This window comes from Dasypus novemcinctus, chromosome 8, assembly GCF_030445035.2.
Source record: "Dasypus novemcinctus isolate mDasNov1 chromosome 8, mDasNov1.1.hap2, whole genome shotgun sequence".
Lineage (NCBI taxonomy): Eukaryota > Metazoa > Chordata > Mammalia > Cingulata > Dasypodidae > Dasypus > Dasypus novemcinctus.
In genome coordinates, this window is record NC_080680.1 from 97,020,260 (window position 1) to 97,040,781 (window position 20,522).

The 20,522-nt window shown below is 40.1% G+C and overlaps 1 protein-coding gene across 3 annotated transcripts in view; it reads right to left on the reverse strand.

Moving 5' to 3' along the window:
• Positions 1 to 403: 403 nt before the first annotated feature.
• MRRF (mitochondrial ribosome recycling factor) overlaps positions 404 to 20,522 on the reverse strand; it is a 72,012-nt gene continuing 51,893 nt past the window's right edge. For all 3 annotated transcript variants that reach the window (XM_004453901.4, XM_071217020.1, XM_004453902.4), the window contains 2 exons: positions 12,186 to 12,345; positions 404 to 3,724 (listed from right to left, as the gene is read on the reverse strand). In XM_004453901.4, coding sequence (XP_004453958.1) covers positions 3,647 to 3,724; positions 12,186 to 12,345 — 238 coding nt within the window. In that variant the 3' untranslated portion in view covers positions 404 to 3,646. The remainder of the gene's footprint in view (positions 3,725 to 12,185; positions 12,346 to 20,522) is intronic.

The window sequence follows — 20,522 nt, forward strand, 5'->3', positions numbered from 1 at the left end:
TCATCCCCTGAGGTGGGGCCAAATGCTCAGAGACCCGGGTAAAGCCAGCTTGGAACATTTGCCATGTGTGTTCCCTGGTAAGCACCATTCAAGAGTGTATCCGGAAAGGAAAGGGACTTTGAATGTAGAACTGACAGGACTTGGTGACTTATTGGATGAGGGGAAGAGGGACATCAAGGCAGAGGTAACTACCAATGTCCTGGCTCAGCACCTGGGTAGATGGTAAAGCCATTCCCTGAGAGGAAACACAGGAGAGCAAGCAGGTCTAGAGTTTGAGAGAGGAATGCAGGTTGAGGGAAGAAAAGCAGGATTTACCAAACAGATACACTTGGAATAAGGGTTCTATTCCCCCCCCCCCAAAAAAAAAATATATATATATATATTTAAATAAAACATCCTTCAATATACTTGAAATGATTTTATTTTAAGAAAATACAATAGGAATAATAATGAAGTTATGGTAGAACCATATTATGGAGTATTGCATTGCAATGAAAAAGAATGAATTATATCTATACATACACATAAGAATAAATGACCATATGATGGTGGGTAGGAAAAAACACATTTCCAAATATGAACAGAATAGTTCCCTTACCTCCACCCTTTTAAAATTATATATGGATAGAGAAAGGCCTGGAAAGACACACACCTAAAAAGGAATAATATTGGGAAATTGTGAGAAGTTCTTCACTTTTTACATTCTAGTTTCTTTTGTCATTTCTAACACACCCCACATTAAAAGAAAGAAAACAAGAAAACAGCAAAATGAGAAAAAGTTTCTAAATTCTCTTTGGCCTGAATATTTCATGGGACTTTGAAAGTTGTTGAAATAAATAGAGGAGGTGGTTAATTCTTTTGGCAAGTGTGAAAATTTCCATACCCAGCTTTTATTTTTTGAAAGAGAGAGACCAAGGGAGAAAGAGAGGGAGAATAAATTGCTCCAACATTACTCATCACTCAGCACATCCAAACAGGTAGTCTCATTCTCATCCGTGCCACCACTGCAGCCCCAACACAGAGTAACAGAGAAACTCTTTGATAAATGTCAACTGAAGTAGAGCAATCAGCTGAAAGTCATTTGCTGAGCTGTCTGACTGCCCTGGGCTCGAGGTTTTCCTTTATTCATTTATCATGATATATGGCTTTGGCCAACATACACACAGGAGAGAAATTGTTGACATGTGGAACCCAAGTACAGAAAATCTTTCATTCCCCACCCTGCCTGTTCACCAAATAAGTTTTTGTTTATTTAAAGACTACAGAGGATTTGGCTGTTAAGAACCAAATGCCTTTGGAGTGGAGTTACAACATAATTTATCATTTCCTCTGTTTATTAAAAAATCCTGCATCTTTGAGAGGCACATTTGTAGTGAGAGGGGGATTTCGGCCACTCATGAAAAACCGCTGCAAAGCCCCTGCCATGTGGCTTATTCTCCAAAAGGCTCCTTGCCTGCTATTTCTATCCGTTCTTCCCCAACTCTAACTTTGGATCATATGATAGCTACTCAGGGCTGGTGAGTGGAGCTTGACTGAGGACAAGGTAGTGGGCAGCTGAATGTGTCAGCTTCTTTTATCTTCAATCTAATTCTATCTTTTAAGGTTTTTTAAAAAAATTTCTCTCCCTTTCCCACCCCCTCTGTTGTCTGCTCTCATGTTCATTTGCCATGTTTTTCTGTGTCTGCTATCTGTGTCTCTTTTTTGTTGTGTCATCTTGCTGCATCAGCTCTCGGTGTGTGCGGTGCCACTCCTGGGCAGGCTGCGTTTTTTGCACAGGGCGGCTCTCCTTACGGGGCACACTCCTTGCGCACGGGGTTCCCCTACATGGGGGACACGCATGTGCGGCATGGCACTCCTTGCACACAGCAGCACTGTGCATGGGCCAGCTCAACACATGGGCCAGGAGGCCCTGGGTTTGAACCCTGCACCTACTATATGGTAGGCAGATGCTCTATCAGTTGAGCCACATCTGCTTCCCAACCTAATTCTGACCTTTAATCTTCATGAGCTGTTTTGCAGCTTGCTCCACCAGTATGAGCAGAGAAAGAAGTGCAACCCTTACTACTTCTAGCATGGGACTGAGTCTGGGAGGAGTCAAACAGCAACGAAAAGTTGGATGCTGCTTCAAAGGAACTCAGCCAGAACCTGCTGCCAAAGTGGGTTCCACTCTGAATGCAAACAACTGGCAAAATTGGAATGACTTCTTACTTTCTACTCAAGACATTAGAGATAGCAACTTAGACCAGTGCACCAACCACCCCTCAAGGACAAGGGTCACATCACAAGGAGCACATGCTCTAAAATCAGGCTTCATTTGAATCCCAGGCTCTGTACTTGCTAGCTGTGCAATCCTGGGCTTAAAGAAACTTCACTTCTCTGAGTTTTTCCTTCCCTGTAAAATAAGACAATTTTTACCTTGTATAGTTGTTTAATGGGTTAGACATAATAAAACCCTCTATCACTTACTACTAGCTTTGTTACTTTGGACTCGTTACCCAATTATGAAGTCTGTTTGCCTTTGTAAATGGAGATATTTTCAAGTTTACTATAAAGACTAAAAACAATGCCTAGAACTGTGTCTAGCCCATGGTGGCTACATTATGAATGAAGGAATAAGAAAAATAATTGGGGAGAAAAAACTAATTTAACTCAGTATTCAAAGATGAGTCACAACAAACCACTTGTCTGTCAATAACATGCAAGCCCTGGTGGAAATGTATTTTATTACATAGTAAATTTGGGGGAGCAGGGCAAGAGTAGAAAATGGCAGAGAGAACCACAGTATTAGGATTGGAAAGAAAGGATCATTCATAACACAAATATACAAAGGTCAACTATGTATATGCCAAGTTCTGAGGATACACAGACTAATTAGCAAAAAGAACAAATAGGGTTCAGATAAAAGCAGTAGATGGAGCTTTGACATACAATAAAAGGGGCCGTAAGTTAGGGGGAGAAGGAAGATTTCCCAGAACATGTGTTATCCAAGCTGAGATGTGAAAGGTGAGCAGTACTGGGCAGCTGAGAAGGACAGAGAAAACACAGAGAAAACAGCATGTGTGAAGACCGAGAGATGAAAGAAAAATATTGTCCTGGTTGCTTTATATACAGATCTTTAGAGATTATCAATCCAGACCAACTCATCCTTTCCTTTGTGATTTTTATTCTTTCCAATTTATTTAGATTTTATAGTTCAGTGAAAATGGGGCTCCACCAAATGTAACCTGTCACAGGTGAAGGTCCACATCAGTCGAAGCAGAGTTCAAAGCTGGGGATAGGGTCTGACTGCTTGTTTGAAAGAAGGTTCCCAAGATGAGGAGCAGGCAGTGCTAAACCTGCCAATGGTCCTGGCAGTCCATTGGATAATGTCACAGTCAAGAATACGCCTTGAGTAAAGGCCCTCTGGCAGCAGCAGATATTCCCTAAGGGTCACCCATGCCAGAAGGCCCAGAGCAGAATGGGGCAGGCAGGGGTTAGAAAGAGAGTGAGCGAGTCTGTCTGTCCCACCAGAAAGTTGGGCCTCACAAAGACCAACAACTGTGTAGGTACCAGCCTCCTATGTGGATGGGGTAGAGAGGTCTCAATTTGCCACCCATAAGAGTCACAGAAACTGAGCTCTACAATTTTGCTGGCCCCTGGTGGACTTTCATCCAAGGAGTTCTTTGGTCTTCACTGCCAGATGCCTGTCCAACTCTGCAACTGTGTTGTCAGCCATTTGACTGATCTGCAGAAACACAAAATAAGATAGCCATATAAATGATGGTGGAAAAGGATGGGGGGACAAATATTCCAGAACTATGAACAGGTTTTCTAGGGAATAAGAACAGTCACAAAAGCTCACATAGAGTCCTAGTCATGAACTGTATTAAGAACTTTATATACATACTCTTACTGATTCCTAATAAAGCTAGAAAGTTAACAATGGCAAAATTTAAACCCAGGTCATCTGCTTCCACAGCCCAAAAAATTCTTAACCATTGTCAAATATGATACAGAGAAGCCAGCCTTATCTGTCCCTTAATGAATTTGAATGAATTCTTATCTGTCCCTAGAATTTTCTACACTCACTCTGCTATATAAAGTTCTCATACTGATCAATAAGAAAAATTTTACGATCCTAATAATTAAGCAGAGAAAATATCTTGAAAGAAGATAAAGTACTTCTGGACAACAAAATTCAACAGACACTGAAGAACTGCAAATTTAAAGACACAATTCAGCTATCATAGTAAAACTTGATGTTGTAGTTTTTAATTACAATGTTCAACACCAGCAAGCTATGGTGAAATGGATAAGCTCATATACCATTGATAGGAATTCAAATTGATGGAAATGTTCATACCATTTAACCCCAAAAATCTCTCAATTGGGAAATTATGAAATGAACTGGATCTGAAAATTTTTTCTTAAGTTCTATATGCAAAGTTATTTATCCCAGCTTTATTTATAATAATGAAAAAATCAGAATATCTGAAATTATACAAAGCAGAAGTAATTTGAGCACATGTAGTCATTAAAAATGGTTGAGACAGGCTATTTCTTGGGGAGAGGGTATAAATATGAATAACATTTCACTATATATTTCTGAAATGTTTGAATGTTTTATAACAAGCTCGGATTGCTCTTATAATCAGAAAGATTTTTTTCAATAACGTTTCAAGATATTTATAATATCATGAAAAATGCTCATGCTACCATGTTAATTAAACAAAAAGTATGATACAAAATTGTGTGTATATATATGGTAGAAATTATCTTAAATATGTAAAAAAGTTTATGCATATTTTTTAAAACTGGCAGGAAACCTGCTAAAATATTAACAGGGGTTATCTTTTAGTGATGAGAAGATAGGTAATGTATTTATTACTCATGTCTATATGGGTCCCATCCACTGTAGGGCTGAGTAAATAGCAAGTGCTCAGGAAATATTTATTAAATGAATAATTATTATTAAAGCTTTTTCTTTTCTGTGCTTTTCTATATTTTCCAAATTTTCTGTGATAAACATGTACTCCAAGAATGAAAAATGAAACACAACACAATTTATTAAGTGCTATGACCTGCCTCCCAAGTCTAAATGGTTAAGGCAGGAAGCCTTCAGGCAGGACACTTTGCAGGGGGCAGGCAGCATAGTATCCAGGATCTGTGCGCTCAGCAGCCCAGCGGCTGCTTGACATCTTTATTTGCAGACTGTGACCAGGAACTGGGAACTGAAAATGCACTGAAAATGGCAGAAACTAAAAAGGAGGTGAAGCAATTGGTCTCAGGCAGAGAGGCAACCATGCTCTCACCATAGCAACAGCTGTGCATCTTGTTGCTGGGAAGGCAAAGCTCCTGGGACTGACAACATTCTGGAAGAATGGATGGGTTAGAAATGGCTGCTTGGTCCCTCCTTGCTCAGCCAGCTGCAAACCCTTGAGATACTTCTGCCCTTGCAAATGCCTTATATCGGCTGTGCTATGGTGTGGTGACCAGCAGCACTCCAATACCTGTAGGCTGGCAGCTTGGGCCTGACAGAAACAAGGGCTGTAAACCTCCTCTGGAGAAAGTGCGTTTGAAGGCAGTTTGGGGACAGGAACAAGAACTGGGAGGAGGGAGAGCAGCTAGAGTAACAAGCTGATAACAGAGGTTTTGGGTAGGATTTTCAGTGGGGTGTAAGTCACTTTCCCAATTTGTGTTTCAGTTTCCTGATTTACCAAATGGGGACGCTGGTCTCTTCCTCAGGGAGTAACTGTGAGGGTTCAACAAAATCATAAAATTGCAAGCAATTTTAAACTCACCATGTGCTGCTAGGCAAATGCTATTTGTTACTACGATTTTTACTATCACTTACTAACTTTTTTTTTAATCAATCAATAAAAATATTGACTACCACATTCCAGGCACAAAGTGTCCCTGGGGACAGTCCACCTGCAAGTACATCTTTTCCATCTTAATCAGATTTCTTAAATTAATTATGACTAACGGCAACAGTAACAAGCTCCCACTTACCAAGAACTTACTAACATGCCCAATACTGGGCTAAATTTTACATGATTTATTTAATAATCCTCCCAACATATGAAATGCTATTATTATCCCTTTTAATAAAGTATGAATATTAATTTTTTCTTTGTTTTTAAAGATTTATTTTTTATTATTTATTTCTCTCCCCTTCCGCCACTCCCTTGTCTGACTTCTGTGTCCATTCGCTGTGTGTTCTTCCATGTCCACTTGCATTCTTGATGGCACCAGGAATCTGTGTCTCTTTTTATTGCGTCATCTTGCTGTCTCGGCTTTCGGTGTGTGCAGCGCCACTCCTGGGTCTGCTGCACTTTTTTGCGTGGGGCAGCTCAATGTGGGGTGCACTTCTTGCGCGTGGGGTTCCCCAATGCAAGGCACACCCTTGCGTGGCATGGCACTCCTTGTGTGCGGCAGTGTTGCACATGGGCCAGCTCACCACATGGGCCAGGAGTCCCTGGGTTTGAACCCTGGACCTCCTATGTTGTAGGCAGATGCTCTATCAGTTGAGCCACGTCTGCTTCCCTCAATTATTTTAACTGACAGTGGAGTAGGAGTTCATAGTAAGCAAAAGTATTTTGTTCTGTTACATCATTCAAACCCAGTACCTTCACAGAACTTCTATAAGGCAGTTTTAGTATCTCCATTTTATATAAGAGTAAACCAATGCATAGAATATTAAATGGTCTTCCCCAAGTCACATAAAAAAATCAGTGGTGTGGCTGAATCAAAAACGCACCCACCCGATTGCCAGTTTGAAACTCCTACTCCCTTTGAGGGGTCCAAAGCACCTGGCCTAGTCCTTCCTCCTTCCAGGAAGGCTGTGTGAAAGTCATTTTAACAGTCAATCCCAGCCCAATATTCAAACTTAGAAGGTTGGGGAGAGGAGTGGAATGAGGACCAGCAAACCATACTAGCCACTTTTAACTATGTTGTGTCATTTGGGCCTCATGTCAATCCTGAGAGACAGGCGCTAGTGCTCCCACATTACAGATGAGAAAACAGAGGCTCAGAAAGGTGAAGAGATTTGCTGACCTTAACAGCTAAGAAATGAATGAGTTAGGATTTTAAACCCAGGCTTGTCTGGCTCCGAAGCAAGAGCTCTTTCCATTATAATATGCTTTTTCATATTTATAACATCATCATCAATATTACCATCATCGTCTTCATCACATTTTCTTCTTACAAGTTCAGACAAATGAAAGGCAGGGCCAGAGAAAGGGAATGGCAGAGGAAGTGGATGGTACACCCCTGAGGCAGGCCTGGCTACAAGTCACCCTTCCCTAGGCCTGGCTCAGAACAGCCATGATAGCCCTGGGTGCTGCTCCCACCCATTGCCTCACAACAGTCCAGCCTCCTGACCCAGTCGGCTGGGAGCCCTTCCCTCCTTCAGCCCCACTAGCACCCAGCTTCACTTATTTCAGAACAGCTCTGTTTCTCAGAGAAAGGCAGCAGTGAAAGGATCTTGGCCAGAGTTACCCGTGGTTTCTGCCAAATGCTTTAATGTTCAGCAGACCCGTTTATGGCAAAATAAAGCAAAGGTGAAACAGCAGGCTGGCAGATGTCAGAGTCTCACGTGGGAAGACCCCTGGTCCTTCTTCAGTAGAGCTGGTCTGGGCTGGGGGTTGGGAAGTTTGGCTGGGGGTGGGGGAGGGTGTTGAGGTGTGGGGGTCAGACATGATTGCGGGGAAGGAACTGACAATTGTTTCATTCTCACACACCAAAGATGGAACATCTTTAAAATGTTCCCAAGAGACTTTTGGAAATTTTGTTAAAAAGGGGGAACCTTACACACACAAAAATTAAAATTTCTCATAATCTCATCAACTGTAAAAACCATTAATATTTTGACAAGTATAAACTGCCAATCTTTCTATGTACATACCTACACATAGCTTTTCTTCATAAAAATCACACCATATTATAATACTGTTTTGTAGCCTATTTTTCAAAAAAGGAATAAACACCAAAAAATTTTTACCATGTATGTAAAATATTTTTATAACTGTCTGCATATACAGATTCCATTGAGTAGATGCAAAACACTTCATTTTCCCACTGTTAGAAATTTATAGTGTTTAGTTTTCTACTATTAAAACATGTCAATAAACATCCTTGTAGATAAGGTTCTTGACCAATTTCTTTTGTATAAATTCCTATGTCACTGAATGAGAAAAATATGACTCTTGGCATTTACTGCTATATTATCCTCAAGAAGGGTTACATGGATTTACACAAAGAATAAATTAATATTTTCTGTGGAATGTAGAAGTAAAAGCAATACTTCCAAGATAAACAGCTTTCTAAGCTCACATTAAAAATTCTAGATAAAGTATTAAGGCAAAATATTTTAAAAGTACACAGATCTTCAAAATCCTGCAAGAGATTTTAGGCAGTACGTATCAAGAGTCTTAAAAATATGCATTCCCTTTGCAGTAATTCCACACTTGGGATTCTATCCTAAGGAAATCATTTCAACAAAATTTATGTACGAAGATATTCACTGCAACCTAATTTATAGTAACAAAAGCATTTTTTCAAAAAACTAAATACCCTATAAAAGGACTTTTGAAAGTGAATTATTGTACAACCACAAGATAGGCTATTTTGCAGCCAGTAGGATTGGTTGTTTACAGAAAGTTTTTCAAGACATCAGAAAATTCTAATGGTTTTAGTGCTAAACAGAAAATAAAAAAGCTGGATGCAAAATTATATATATACTATATGTTCTTGACCATGTTAAAAACTATATAGCTAAACAATAAAAAAAAGAAAAAGAAATATTCCAAAATGTTAAGAACAATTGCTTCTGGCTATGGGATTATCAGATGAATTTTTTCCCATTTTCCAACTTTTCAACAATGAGCATACATTTGATAATCAGGAAGAAAGTAAACAAATTTTTAAAACTGTTTGATGAAGCAACAATTAGCTGCTAACTTGTCTATTAAAACAAAAACAGAAACAAAAACTTCAGATGAGTGCCTCTTTTGGGGAAAAAGAACAAAAATGAACAAAATGAAGTACAAACAAAGTTGTCTCCTGAATATTTTCTTACCCCAACTTTTAAGTGGATGATAATAAATGAAGTTAATCAGGGTAAGAACCATCATTTAAATAATAAATATTATTGCACTGAAAAGATACCCAAGGTATACAGTATAATACAGAGAGTAAAATATTTTCTTAGAATAATTACATCTATGCTTAGAGATAACTGGAAGGTTATAAACTAAAATGTTAACAGTGTCATCTCTGAGGGGTGAGATTTCAAACAGTTATTGCTTTCTTCATTCTTTTTTCTTTAATTTACAGTAGGCGTGTGTTAAGTTTCCTATCAGAAAAAACAATAAAGTCATTTTCATTTTGGAAAAATAATAATCACCAACAGTAAGAAGCACTGAAAGAAAAAATCTAACCCAAAGAGGATTAGTCAGTGTTAATGAGTGAACATTTCCTGCAAGGTCTTTATCTAGTGGATTTTAATAAGAGTCCTGGTTTTGCGGGTGTCCCTGAGACAGATGCTCAGATCTGCTGAGTGAGGAGAGCCTGGCAGGCCCCAGAAGTCCACAGGCTTACTACTCAGAAGCAATGCCAAAGCAAAGGCAAAGTGTCGACTGCAGAAATGAAATGCCTGAGAGGCAGACAAGGAGCTGGTCCAGCTGGGACCATAGCCCAGACTCTTAAGAGGCATGACTAGTGCTCAGTAAAGTTCTACTCTACAAACCTCTTCTTTTAGATGAAGCAGGGAAAGAGGGCAGAAAAAGCCAAAAAGGGAGCTTTGAGGTCTAGGGGCCAGGTATTTTTTTTTTTTAATTGACTTTGTAATAATATTACATTAAAAAAAATATATATATATGAGGTCCCATTCAATCCCACCACCCCCACCCCACCTCTCCCCCCCCCCCCCAGCAACACTCATTCCCATCATCATGACACATCCATTGCATTTGGTAAGTACATCTTTGGGCACCTCTGCACCTCATGGTCAATGGTCCACATCATGGCCCATACTCTCCCCCATTCCATCCAGTGGGGGCCAGGTATTTTAATGGTGCTTTCTAGCAAGACAACCTCTTTTTATAGAAGAAAATACTCCAAGGAATCAAGCAAATTTCCCACAGGCACATGACATTGGAAATCAAGTGCAGAACAACCCCTTTTAGCTCTGGTACTCAGAGATAAACTCTGAGGCTTCCAGGTCATTAGATTCCATGTCTACCCTTTACAGAATCATCTGGGCAGCTTTGTAAAAAGGCGTATTTCTGGGCAGACCTATGGAATCAGAAAATGCAGGAGGAGGCCCCAGAAATCTAAATAAAATTCTCTCCTACATGACTGTTGTAACTGGCCTATAACTAGCTTTCTAAGTGTGCTTAGTCCAGGAGAAGGAGAGCAGTTAGTTAATTCATGACCTCCTCCAGGTGTCCCCCTAAATAGACACTCCTTGTCTCCTGCTTCTTCCCTCTTCACTTGCTATGCTGCCCAAAGAATCTTCCTAAAGTAATCCTTTTTATCGTGGACAAGGAGATTCCTAAACTAAGTGCCTTGGACAATCTCTTTCTAATGCTAAATATTACAAAATTTCTTTCCTTAAAGACTAGTAAACCCATCCTCCTATCTCATTTGGCACTGGTACCACTCAGGTTCAGGCCATCATTTCCTGGTTGGATTTCTGCAACAGGCTTCCTGGTCTCCTGTCTTGTCCCCTACAATCTGTTTCTACTCTGGCCACTGTAGTCATCTTTCACAAACAGATTTGGCCACCCCCTTCTCCAGAAAAATCTTTCAAAGAAGTTATTGTATCAGAATTATCAGGGGAGCATTTTTTAAATGCAGAATCCTGGGTCCCACAGCAGATTGACTGAATCAATTTCTGGGAGTGGGGCCCCAGATACCTGCATTTCTATAAGGTTCCCCAGCTGATTATAATGCTGTAGGAGAAGAGATTACCATTCAGTAAACATTCATTCCCTTCCCCAATTCACCATGAACATTTACTTCTCTGCTCCAATGATCCTGGGCTTGGACCATGTGACTTGCTTTGGCATATCGGATGTTATGACAGTTAAGACATGAGTGGGTACTTAAAATGTGATTGAGTAGTTGGGTTTATGCTCTAGGCATCTGTTGTTGCCATGAAAAAATGCCTTGGCTATGAGAGATAGGTAAAGCAGACTTGAACCCATTCCAAGAATTACAGCCAAGTCCACCAAGTCCAGCCTAGAAGAATAAAACCATAGCCAACCCAAAGAAACAAGAACAAGAAATAATGCTTACTGGTGTAGATCACTGAGTTTTCGGTAGCATTATTATAGCCATAGTTGACAGATACGGGTGCATAGGCAAAGTGGGAACCTCTGGACAAATTATAATTTCAAACTCCTCAATCTGGTAGACAAGACCTTCTATGATCCTGCATTTTGTCTTCTCCATCCACTCCCTAGTCTCATCCTTTCTTCAAGCCACAATGATCTAACAGAATAATGCTCTTTTTACATCACCATTCTTTTGCAAATGCTGTTCTACCTTTTCCCCATCCCTCACTATTTTACCTCAGTACTTTCCTTAAGACTTGTTCAGGGAGCGGATATGGCTCAAGCAGTTGAGCTCCCACCTCCCATATGGGAGGTCCTGGGTTCAGTTCCTAGTGCCTCCTGAAAAAACAAAAATAAACAAGGAGCAAAACAAACAAAATAAACAACTCAGGGAAGCCAATGTGGCTCAGTGTTGAGCGCCAGCTTCCCACATATGAGGTCCTGGGTTCAATTCCCAGACCCCGGTACCACAAAAAAAAATAAAAATAAAAAAGAATTGTTCTAGAGCCACTACTCAGCACATTGAGAAAACCATGAACTGCTCAATTCTCAGCACCCAGAAAACCAATGACAGAAGTTATTAACTTCTTTGAACTTCAGTTTCCTCACTACCTACCGCACAGCTTTATAGTGACAAGGATAATGAAATAATACAAAGCATTTGGCCTGGAGCCTGACACAAAGTAAAAGTTCAACAGCATCTTATCCTCCACATTTCCAAGGTCTAATAGGACTAGGCCCAGAGCAGGAACTCAGTCAATATTGAGCAAGTGAATGAAAGAACCAGGGGTATCTTCAATTCGGACATGTATAAGCGATTCCCTGGGTCATATACACAAATGAACACTAGCCTGTTGGCAACAGTACCTGTTTCTCAATGAGCCTGATGGTGTCCTCTGAGGTCTTGTCCTTTGATTTCTTTAGCTTATTCATTGCATGAGTACGAACTTTCCTTAAAGAGTCTTTGGCTTTGTTGGTGTTCTGTTTGGCCAGCTTCACCAGCATTTCCCTATGCTCCCTGGTTACTCTGATAAAAGACAAAAGAACATTCAACAAAATTATCTTATACAATAACTGCTGGCCAGAAATTGTAAATCACTCTGTCTACTAGTTTAGCAGTTTTTAATTGACACATGCCGTTGGGCATGCTTAGGGTTAAGTACAGTTCCTGGTGAGTTAGCTGAGGACAAGCAGTAAGAGAACTGCTTAAAAGCATGAGTCTAGGCAGAATTGTGGTCAAATCCTGACTATGCCATTTATTAGCTGCATAACTGACTTCCTCACCAGGCCTCAGGGCTCCCATCTTTATAATGGGGATTATATCAGTATCTGTCTTAGCAGGGTAATAGGAAGATTAAATGAGATGATACCTAGAAATTGCTTAGCATTGACCCTGCCTCATTTTATGTGCTCAATTAAAAGGAGGCAGTTATTAGCTATAACCCCACCCTTTACTCTCCCACTAAGCAGAAGTGCAAATAAGTGATATTACAGAAATAGCACCATCTCTAAATCACCATTAGATACTTTCAGAATCTTTATTATTATAACAAATTACTTGTGAATCACTCAAAACTTATCATGACATAACATGAGTCCCAACATCATATGTGAGAACGACTGCACCAGTTAACTTCCATAAAGTACCCATCATAGTGCCTGGCACATTGTGAATGCTTAATAAATGTCAGTTGTTTTAACTATTGTTATATTATTCCTATTTTACTTTTAACCCAGCAAAGTAGCACAGCATGTTTGCCCTGCTTTTCTTTACTCAATGTAGAAACTGAATGCCTACTATATACCAAAACCAGTGTTAGGCACTGAGGGTACAATGAACACAACAGATTTTTGTCCTGCTTTTAGGAAGCTTAGCTAAGGAGACAAATAAAGAGAACTTTACAATAGAGTGTAAGCAGTGCTTTGGTAAGGAAAGTGGGGAAGAAGATACAAAGTGCCATAGAAGAGAAGAAGAGCACCTGATTCCAAGTTTGGGACGAGGACAGTAAGGGAAGACTTCCCTGAAGAAAAGATACTGAACTGTGATAGTCATTAGGTCTGTTCACTAGTATTCTTGTTCTTATCCTTCCAGGCACATGGTAGGAATGCACTTTCCCACCTCCTTTGAAATTAGGTGGGGCTATATAACTTGCTTTGGTCAATGAAACGTGAACAGAAATGGCAGATGTCACTTTAGGCAGAAGCTTTAAGAGTAGTGTGTGGCTCTGTCACATTTATTTCTCTTGACTGCAGTACAACTCGAGATGCAGTTTCTACCTGCTTGGCTCTCAATGACTACTGATGAACAGCACCCAATACGCAACATGAGCAAGAAATAAACTTTTCTTATAAGCTACTGAGATTTTTGAGGTTGTTTATTACTGCAGCAGAGCCAATCCCATCCTAACTAATACACTAAACTATGATCTGAAGAACAAGTGCAAATTGCCAATATTGGCATGGCAAGGGAAGATTCCAGGCAGAGGAAACAGCATGTTTCACTTTAGGAATTATCTGGAGCACAGAAAACAAAGAAGGGAATGACCAGAAAAGAGACTGGAAACCCAAGACATAGAAAGTCTTATAAGATCATAAACTCCTTTTTATAGATGAAGAAAATGAGGCCCAAAGAAGTTCAGGTTGGCCTGTCTTATGATCTCAGTATGACAAAATTCCTCTGCTCCCATAGGTCCTGAAATGGAAAACAATGCTTCCTGACTCTCAAAATCTCTTTGGTTTTTGCTGCCTAGCGACAATCCTACTTTCTGATATTCTCTACCTGATAGAATGAGGGGAAAAATTAAAGAATTTTGACAAAGGAGAATCTCTGAAGACAAAGTGTACAATTGCATGATAAATATTACCCTTCTGGATTTAGCTTCAAAATAAAAAATGATATTGATTGTTACGATTAGTAAGCCCCTCTATGATTTTGGGTACTTTAAATGTGTTACCTCATTGGTCCACACAGCAACTCTTCAAACAAGATTCTAAAAGTCCCATTTTCCAATGAAGAAACTGAGGCTTACAGATGTTAAGTGACTTGCCCATGGGCTCGAGTGTCAGAACTAGGATTCAAACCCAAATCTTTCTGGCCTGTATTCTTTACACTTCACTATGTTGCCATTACTTCTGCTTCTAGGAAAAAAAGCTTTTCAAAGTTGGAAATATGAATCTTGGGACTCAGAAGGACAAAAACCACCATATCAAGAGTTTAAGAACTTGGATCAGATCTCATTACTTTTATGGTTTTTAATTCATTGAACAAAATCATGCTGACATGTTTAGGTCTCTTTTTTGTTCTTTCAAAGCATACGTCAGTATAAGAAAGGAATGGGTAAATTAAAACTTGATCTACTAAAAAACAAACTTGATCTACTGATTCAAAAAACTTAATCCTGCTGAAATACTAGGAGGGACAGAAAATAAATAAAACTAAGTCTTTAAGAAAGAAACTTCTTAAACTTCTCTAAAAGACCTTATGCAAGTATTTCAAATTCAGATATAATTTGAAATAGGTATCCCACTGTTTAGACAACCTTTAATAAAATAAAATAAAAATTATCTAACCTACTTCCTTTTACTTACATTGCTATATTTCTAGTTTAAATGGGGAAGAAATCCATACATTCTAAAAACTATAGATTGGGAGTCAAAAAAATATTAGAGTAAAAGGCTGTATAAAGAAAATAAAATAATATATGAATTTGGCCTTAATAAAATATATTTTGTATTTATTAACACAAATGTGACACTACTATACTGTTAATCCTAGTTTCTATATATAATTGTGTCCAGGTATTATTGACTGACAAAAATATTACAGTTTCAGGATACAAATACAGGTCAATGATCAAAAGAATAAGGAAATGGTGAGGGGTGCAGTGATGACAGGGAGAGAAAGAAGGAGTGGGAAGGGATGCTGGACACAGGAAGACCTGAGAGGAAGAAAGGTATAAGTCTGCTGGTTTGGGGTGTTGAGCTGAAGGGTATCTAAAATACAAGACCAGAAGCAATGTAGGGGTAATGGAAAGGCACTGGTTTTGAAGTCAGGCAAACCTGTTTTCTTCCCACATCTCTCATTCAGAAACTGACCAACCTTGGGGCAAGCTACTTAATCTCTCTGAGCTCAGTTTGCTCATCTCTAAAATGAGGATAGCAACGGCAAACTAAAGGGTCACTGGGAGAAGTAGACATAACATATATAGAGTACTAATAAAGAGCACAGAACATAGTAGCATTGAATAAATGATAGCATTTATGAATGTTTTAATCAAATAGACTTAATAACTTCCTCATGAAACAATGAGGGCACATCTGTTTTTAGAAATATATTGTAGAAATATTTTAATTCTTTTCCAAACCAGTGATTAATACATCTGATCATCTCTATCTCACATTCATAGTATTCTGTGGGTATATGCTAGAGCCTGTATTTTAGGCTCTGGGCTCAGGCAGTTAGTTCTGAGCATCCACTCTAAATTGGTATGCATTCACTCGTCAAGCACTGGCTGGTCACCCTGTGCCTCCATGCCAGATCCTGGGCTAGGCTGAGAAGCTCCAGGGAGGAGGCAGGTCCTTCCAACTTCTCCAGAGGCTCACTTCAGTGGTGGAGAAAGACTCGACAACCACTACTTAGAGTCTCACTGTTGGTAAGACAGAGGAGCAGACTCTGTGTGGGAGGAACACAAAGAAAGTACCACTCATTCTACCATGAGATTTAGAAAATGCCATCGAGATGCATAGTAACTTGTCAGCTGTAGAAAAGAGGAAAGGGCATTTCAGGCAGAAACATAGTGGGAGATATAATGGTGGGAGAGCATGAAATGGAACAGGGTGCCTCAGGGTCAAATTTGTTCTGCAGGCCTGGAGTTTCAAATTCTTCTTTAGTCACAAAACCCTGACTTCAAGGCAAACCAAAGAGGTCTCACTTATAAAACAAATAAATAGAGAGCTACTCCATTTGATGTAGGGAAAGAGAACTAGGGGAGGGGTGGGTTCCCTAACCCAGGTTATCTTCTGGGCCTACCACTTACTGACTCAATGACCTTGCTAAAGAGATTATTTAAACTTTCTAAGTCTTAGTCTTCTCATTTGGAAATAGGAATGAAAACAAACAAACAAAAAACAGTACCAACATTTCAGAGTTACTGTGAGGATTAAATGAGATAATACATGGAAAGTAGCCAGTATAAAGCTTGGTAGAGAATAAGCTCTTGGAAAATATAAGTTGTCAATATTGTTTTTGTTTTGACAACACCTGAGGAATCTTCAAATAATGAAGAGATTATTCATGAAGGTTTTTATCAAAGGGGAAATGGCAGGGCAAGGGATTCTACACTTTAGCAAGATGACTTTTTGAGATCTGAGTAACAATTTAACATTTTCATAAACATTTTAAAATTCAAATGCTTCCAGCATGTAGCCCTGAACAATTTCTCTTACCAGTATTAATTAATTCAACTTACACTCTCAACACTTGCTGGGCATTTATTACATACCAGCCTCTATCCAGATGCAAGGACCTGCATGAGGTTATAATCCAGCAAGGAAACAAGCATTAAACAAAGATATGCCCAATTAATCAATAATTACAATTTTAATAAGCACAATAAAGACATGGGAGTTATACGAACATAATTAGTGGGGAGAAAGGTTCTGACCAAGCTTTCCTCAGAACTCCAATATCTAAAAAATGCAGGGAAGCAGACGTGGCTCAACTGAGAGCGTCTGTCTACCATTTAGAGGGTCCAGGGTTCAAACCCAGGGCCTCCTGATCTGTGTAGGAAGCTGGCCCATGTGCAATGCTCCTGCCGTGCAAGGAGTGCCATGCCATGCAGGCGCATCCCCGCGTAGGGGCCCCCACATGCAAGCAGTGTGCCCCATAAGGAGAGCTGCCCTGCGTGAAAAAGGCACAGCCCACCCAGGAGTAATGCCGCACACACGGAGAGCTGACACAGCAAGATGACGCAACAAAAAAGAGATGCAGTTCCCTAGTGCTGCAGGATAATGCAAGCAGATGCAGAAGAACACACAGCGAACAAACACAGCAGACAATGGGGGAGGGGGGAGGAATAAATAAAAAACAAAACAAAGTAGAGATATTTAAGTTAGGATAAGTAGGAGAGGATGGTATTTCTCGTCAGAGGAAATGGCCTGTAAAGTAAAGGCATTTCTTTTTCCAGGTGAGAAGGAGGGACTAATAAAAAAGGCAATCTGGTCACAGTAGAGACAACAAAGTGAGGGACTATTGCAAATAAGCAGGCTAGAGAGGTTGCTCAGGGTAAGACTGTGCAGACTCTTCAATTACTATTCCTAATGCATTGTTCTAAGAGTAATTTGGAAAACCACAGAACAGTTTTGAGTGGGGCAGAGGAAATGTGATCAGATTTGTTATTTGTAGACAGCAATGTACAAACTGGACCTAAGGACATGGCAAGACTTCTAGGAACCTAAGTGATTCTAGAACTTTTTACTGCTGCCAGGTTGACTCAAATTACTGGAAGAAAGAGGTTAGATACAAGACTATAAGTTTCCACTGTCTAAAGATGGCAGTAACTCTAAGCGACTTGACTTCAACTAAGCAAGACTCCCTTATGCCATCTCTATTAGCCAGCACACTGCCTGAACCCACTTTGGAATCACTACCCTTTTTCCTTTCTAGGCACTCATCTAACATTTGCAGCCCTGAGGCAATAAATCTAAATATTTAAACATTATAAACCAAGCTACAAGCTATTAATGTTCTAGTTGCCTATCTTGACAAATATACTTTTACAACAACGTACAACTCCAGCTTGGAATTTAGAATTCTCAGACTTCTCAGAATCCCATGCCAGAAGGTGGCAATACCCCCCCCACACACACACACACCGCCCCCTGCTCTCTTCTGCCAGCTGTCTGCACTGTGTCGGGTCTCACAGGAATACTTACAGACACTACAGCCCACATGCCTACATTTTATCCCTGCAAATAGCTATTTCTTGGCCACACTTTAGATTTAGTGCAGTGCCCTCCATAAGATGAACCTGGGAAAGTGGCCTACACAGCCCTGGAAGGTAAGATGTTTAGAAAGGAAATTTTATGGTTGCAGGTACCTTCCTTTCTCTTCAAGTCACTTGAATCTTTTTCTTTCCCTAGAAAATACTTGAAGAGCCCTAGTATTTAAATCAAAATCCACTGGAGAATTACATGACCCTTCACTTTTTAAAAAAATTGATTTTATTTACACACACTCTATCCACCAAACATACACTCCTCTCTCCGACCAACTACTCTCTGTCTCTGAGGATTTGCTATTTTTAGACATCTCTTATAAGTGACATCATACAGCAGTTGTCCTTAGGTATCTTGCTTATTTCACTGAGCATAATAATTTTCATGATTCTTCCAATGTTGCAGCATTCATGTCTCAGACATCATTCTTTCTTGGAGCCAAATGATATCCCATTGTGTGTGTGTACCATATTTTGTTTATCCACTCATTTGTTGATGGACACTTGGGTTGTTTATACCTTTTGGCTATTGTGAATAATGCTGCTATAAACATTAGTGTACAAGTAGGAAAAAAAAAAAAAAAGGACACAGCAAGAATCTCCCCAGAAGCCTATAAGCAGGAATATGAGGAACTTAGAAACCATCCTGTAGCAACTTCTTAGCTAGGTGATGAAGACAGCAGCCTTTTCCGCTAGGGTCAGAGAGCCTCCCAGCAAAAGGCAGGGGTTTTGGCTGAGCTAGCAGGGTCAGGCTTTGTTTGTACAAACACTGCCAGGCAGGTCTTCCAGTAACATCCTGGATGGGAGCCTTCCTGCAAAATTCCTTGAACATGTTCCCATGAACAATAAGATGAGGGCATGCCCCAGTGGTAACACACATGGCAGAGAATCCCATGACTGAAATGATACTTCCTATTGTTTCTCTGAGAATGGAACTCACATACAAAGCTATACACTAGGTGTATATCAGAGGAAGCCATGCTCAGCTTGGGTGGTTATAGCAAAAAAGTTATATGGTGTCATGCACTGAACTTCAAAGATTCTATGGTCACTTAGAGGGAACTTTCAAAGTGAAAAGGGCATGCATTACAGCCAGGAAAGACCTAAGTTTGAATCCCATCTCTGCCACTTACTAGCTTCAGAACTCTGAGCATACTATTTAACTTCCCCAAATTCACTTTCCTCATGTATAAAGTAGGAGTAAGAATTATACTAAGAGGGCAGAGGCAAGGATTAAATGAAGTGGTGGGCAAGAGCTTATGCACAGTAGGAGCTCAATACAAGGTAGAAGCATTATCATTCTTACTACACTATCTCCAGGACTTGGAGTTAAAAGGATATAAGTGGTGAGAGAGAAAACAGTCAAAAAAGATTTAGTCACTTGGAGCTTGAGTGAGTGGACAATGAGTAGAGAGGGAAAGAATGGGGAGAGGAGAGCAACAGATTAGAGGTGGAAGTGGGGGGTGCTATTCTAGCAGCTGTGGGAAGCAGACTAAGAGAGAAGGAAGTCATGCTTCCAGGGGATAACCCATCAGGACACATTTCTGACAGCTCCTCTGAGAGAAAACCTTGCCACCTCCTCACTGGGCTTCTGTAAGACATCTCCTGCAAACAGAATCACAGGGCTGCAATCAGTAACAGATACATGCCCTACTTTATTGTCTGCTGGTAGGTGCTGTCCAATGCCTTGAAGCTGCTGGCCTTAAAGGAAATGTTTTTGTTTATGCAGTCCAATCAAGATTTCCTAAGCTGCTAGGCACCTCCTCACCCTGACTCCTACCCCCACACTTCGGCTTCCTTTATATACACTAGCATCTCCTGAAGACATCAGACCTTCCGTAGGTGGCCTTTTAAACCAGAGGAAATCACACATGCACTTTTTAACAACTTCCACCACCAGCAGTAACTTTAATTCTCTCTGGGGACACACTGGTCACCTGTTTTTAAAGGATTGTCCTGTGACTGGGGCCTAGCTAAATCAGACATACCATCCTGAAACACAGTCCAGCATGATGGAAAGAGAAAGGGAGTTGAGGTTAGGGGAATGGGATTCAAGCCATGGCTCCACATTTCCAGCTGAGTGGCCATGATTAAATTACTCGGCTTTTCCTTCCGTCACCCTAGAAGTATGAAAACCCAAGTTATGTCCAAAGATATGTGGACATAACTCTTGCCTCAGCTCCAATGTACATGAGGAAGAGCACAGGGA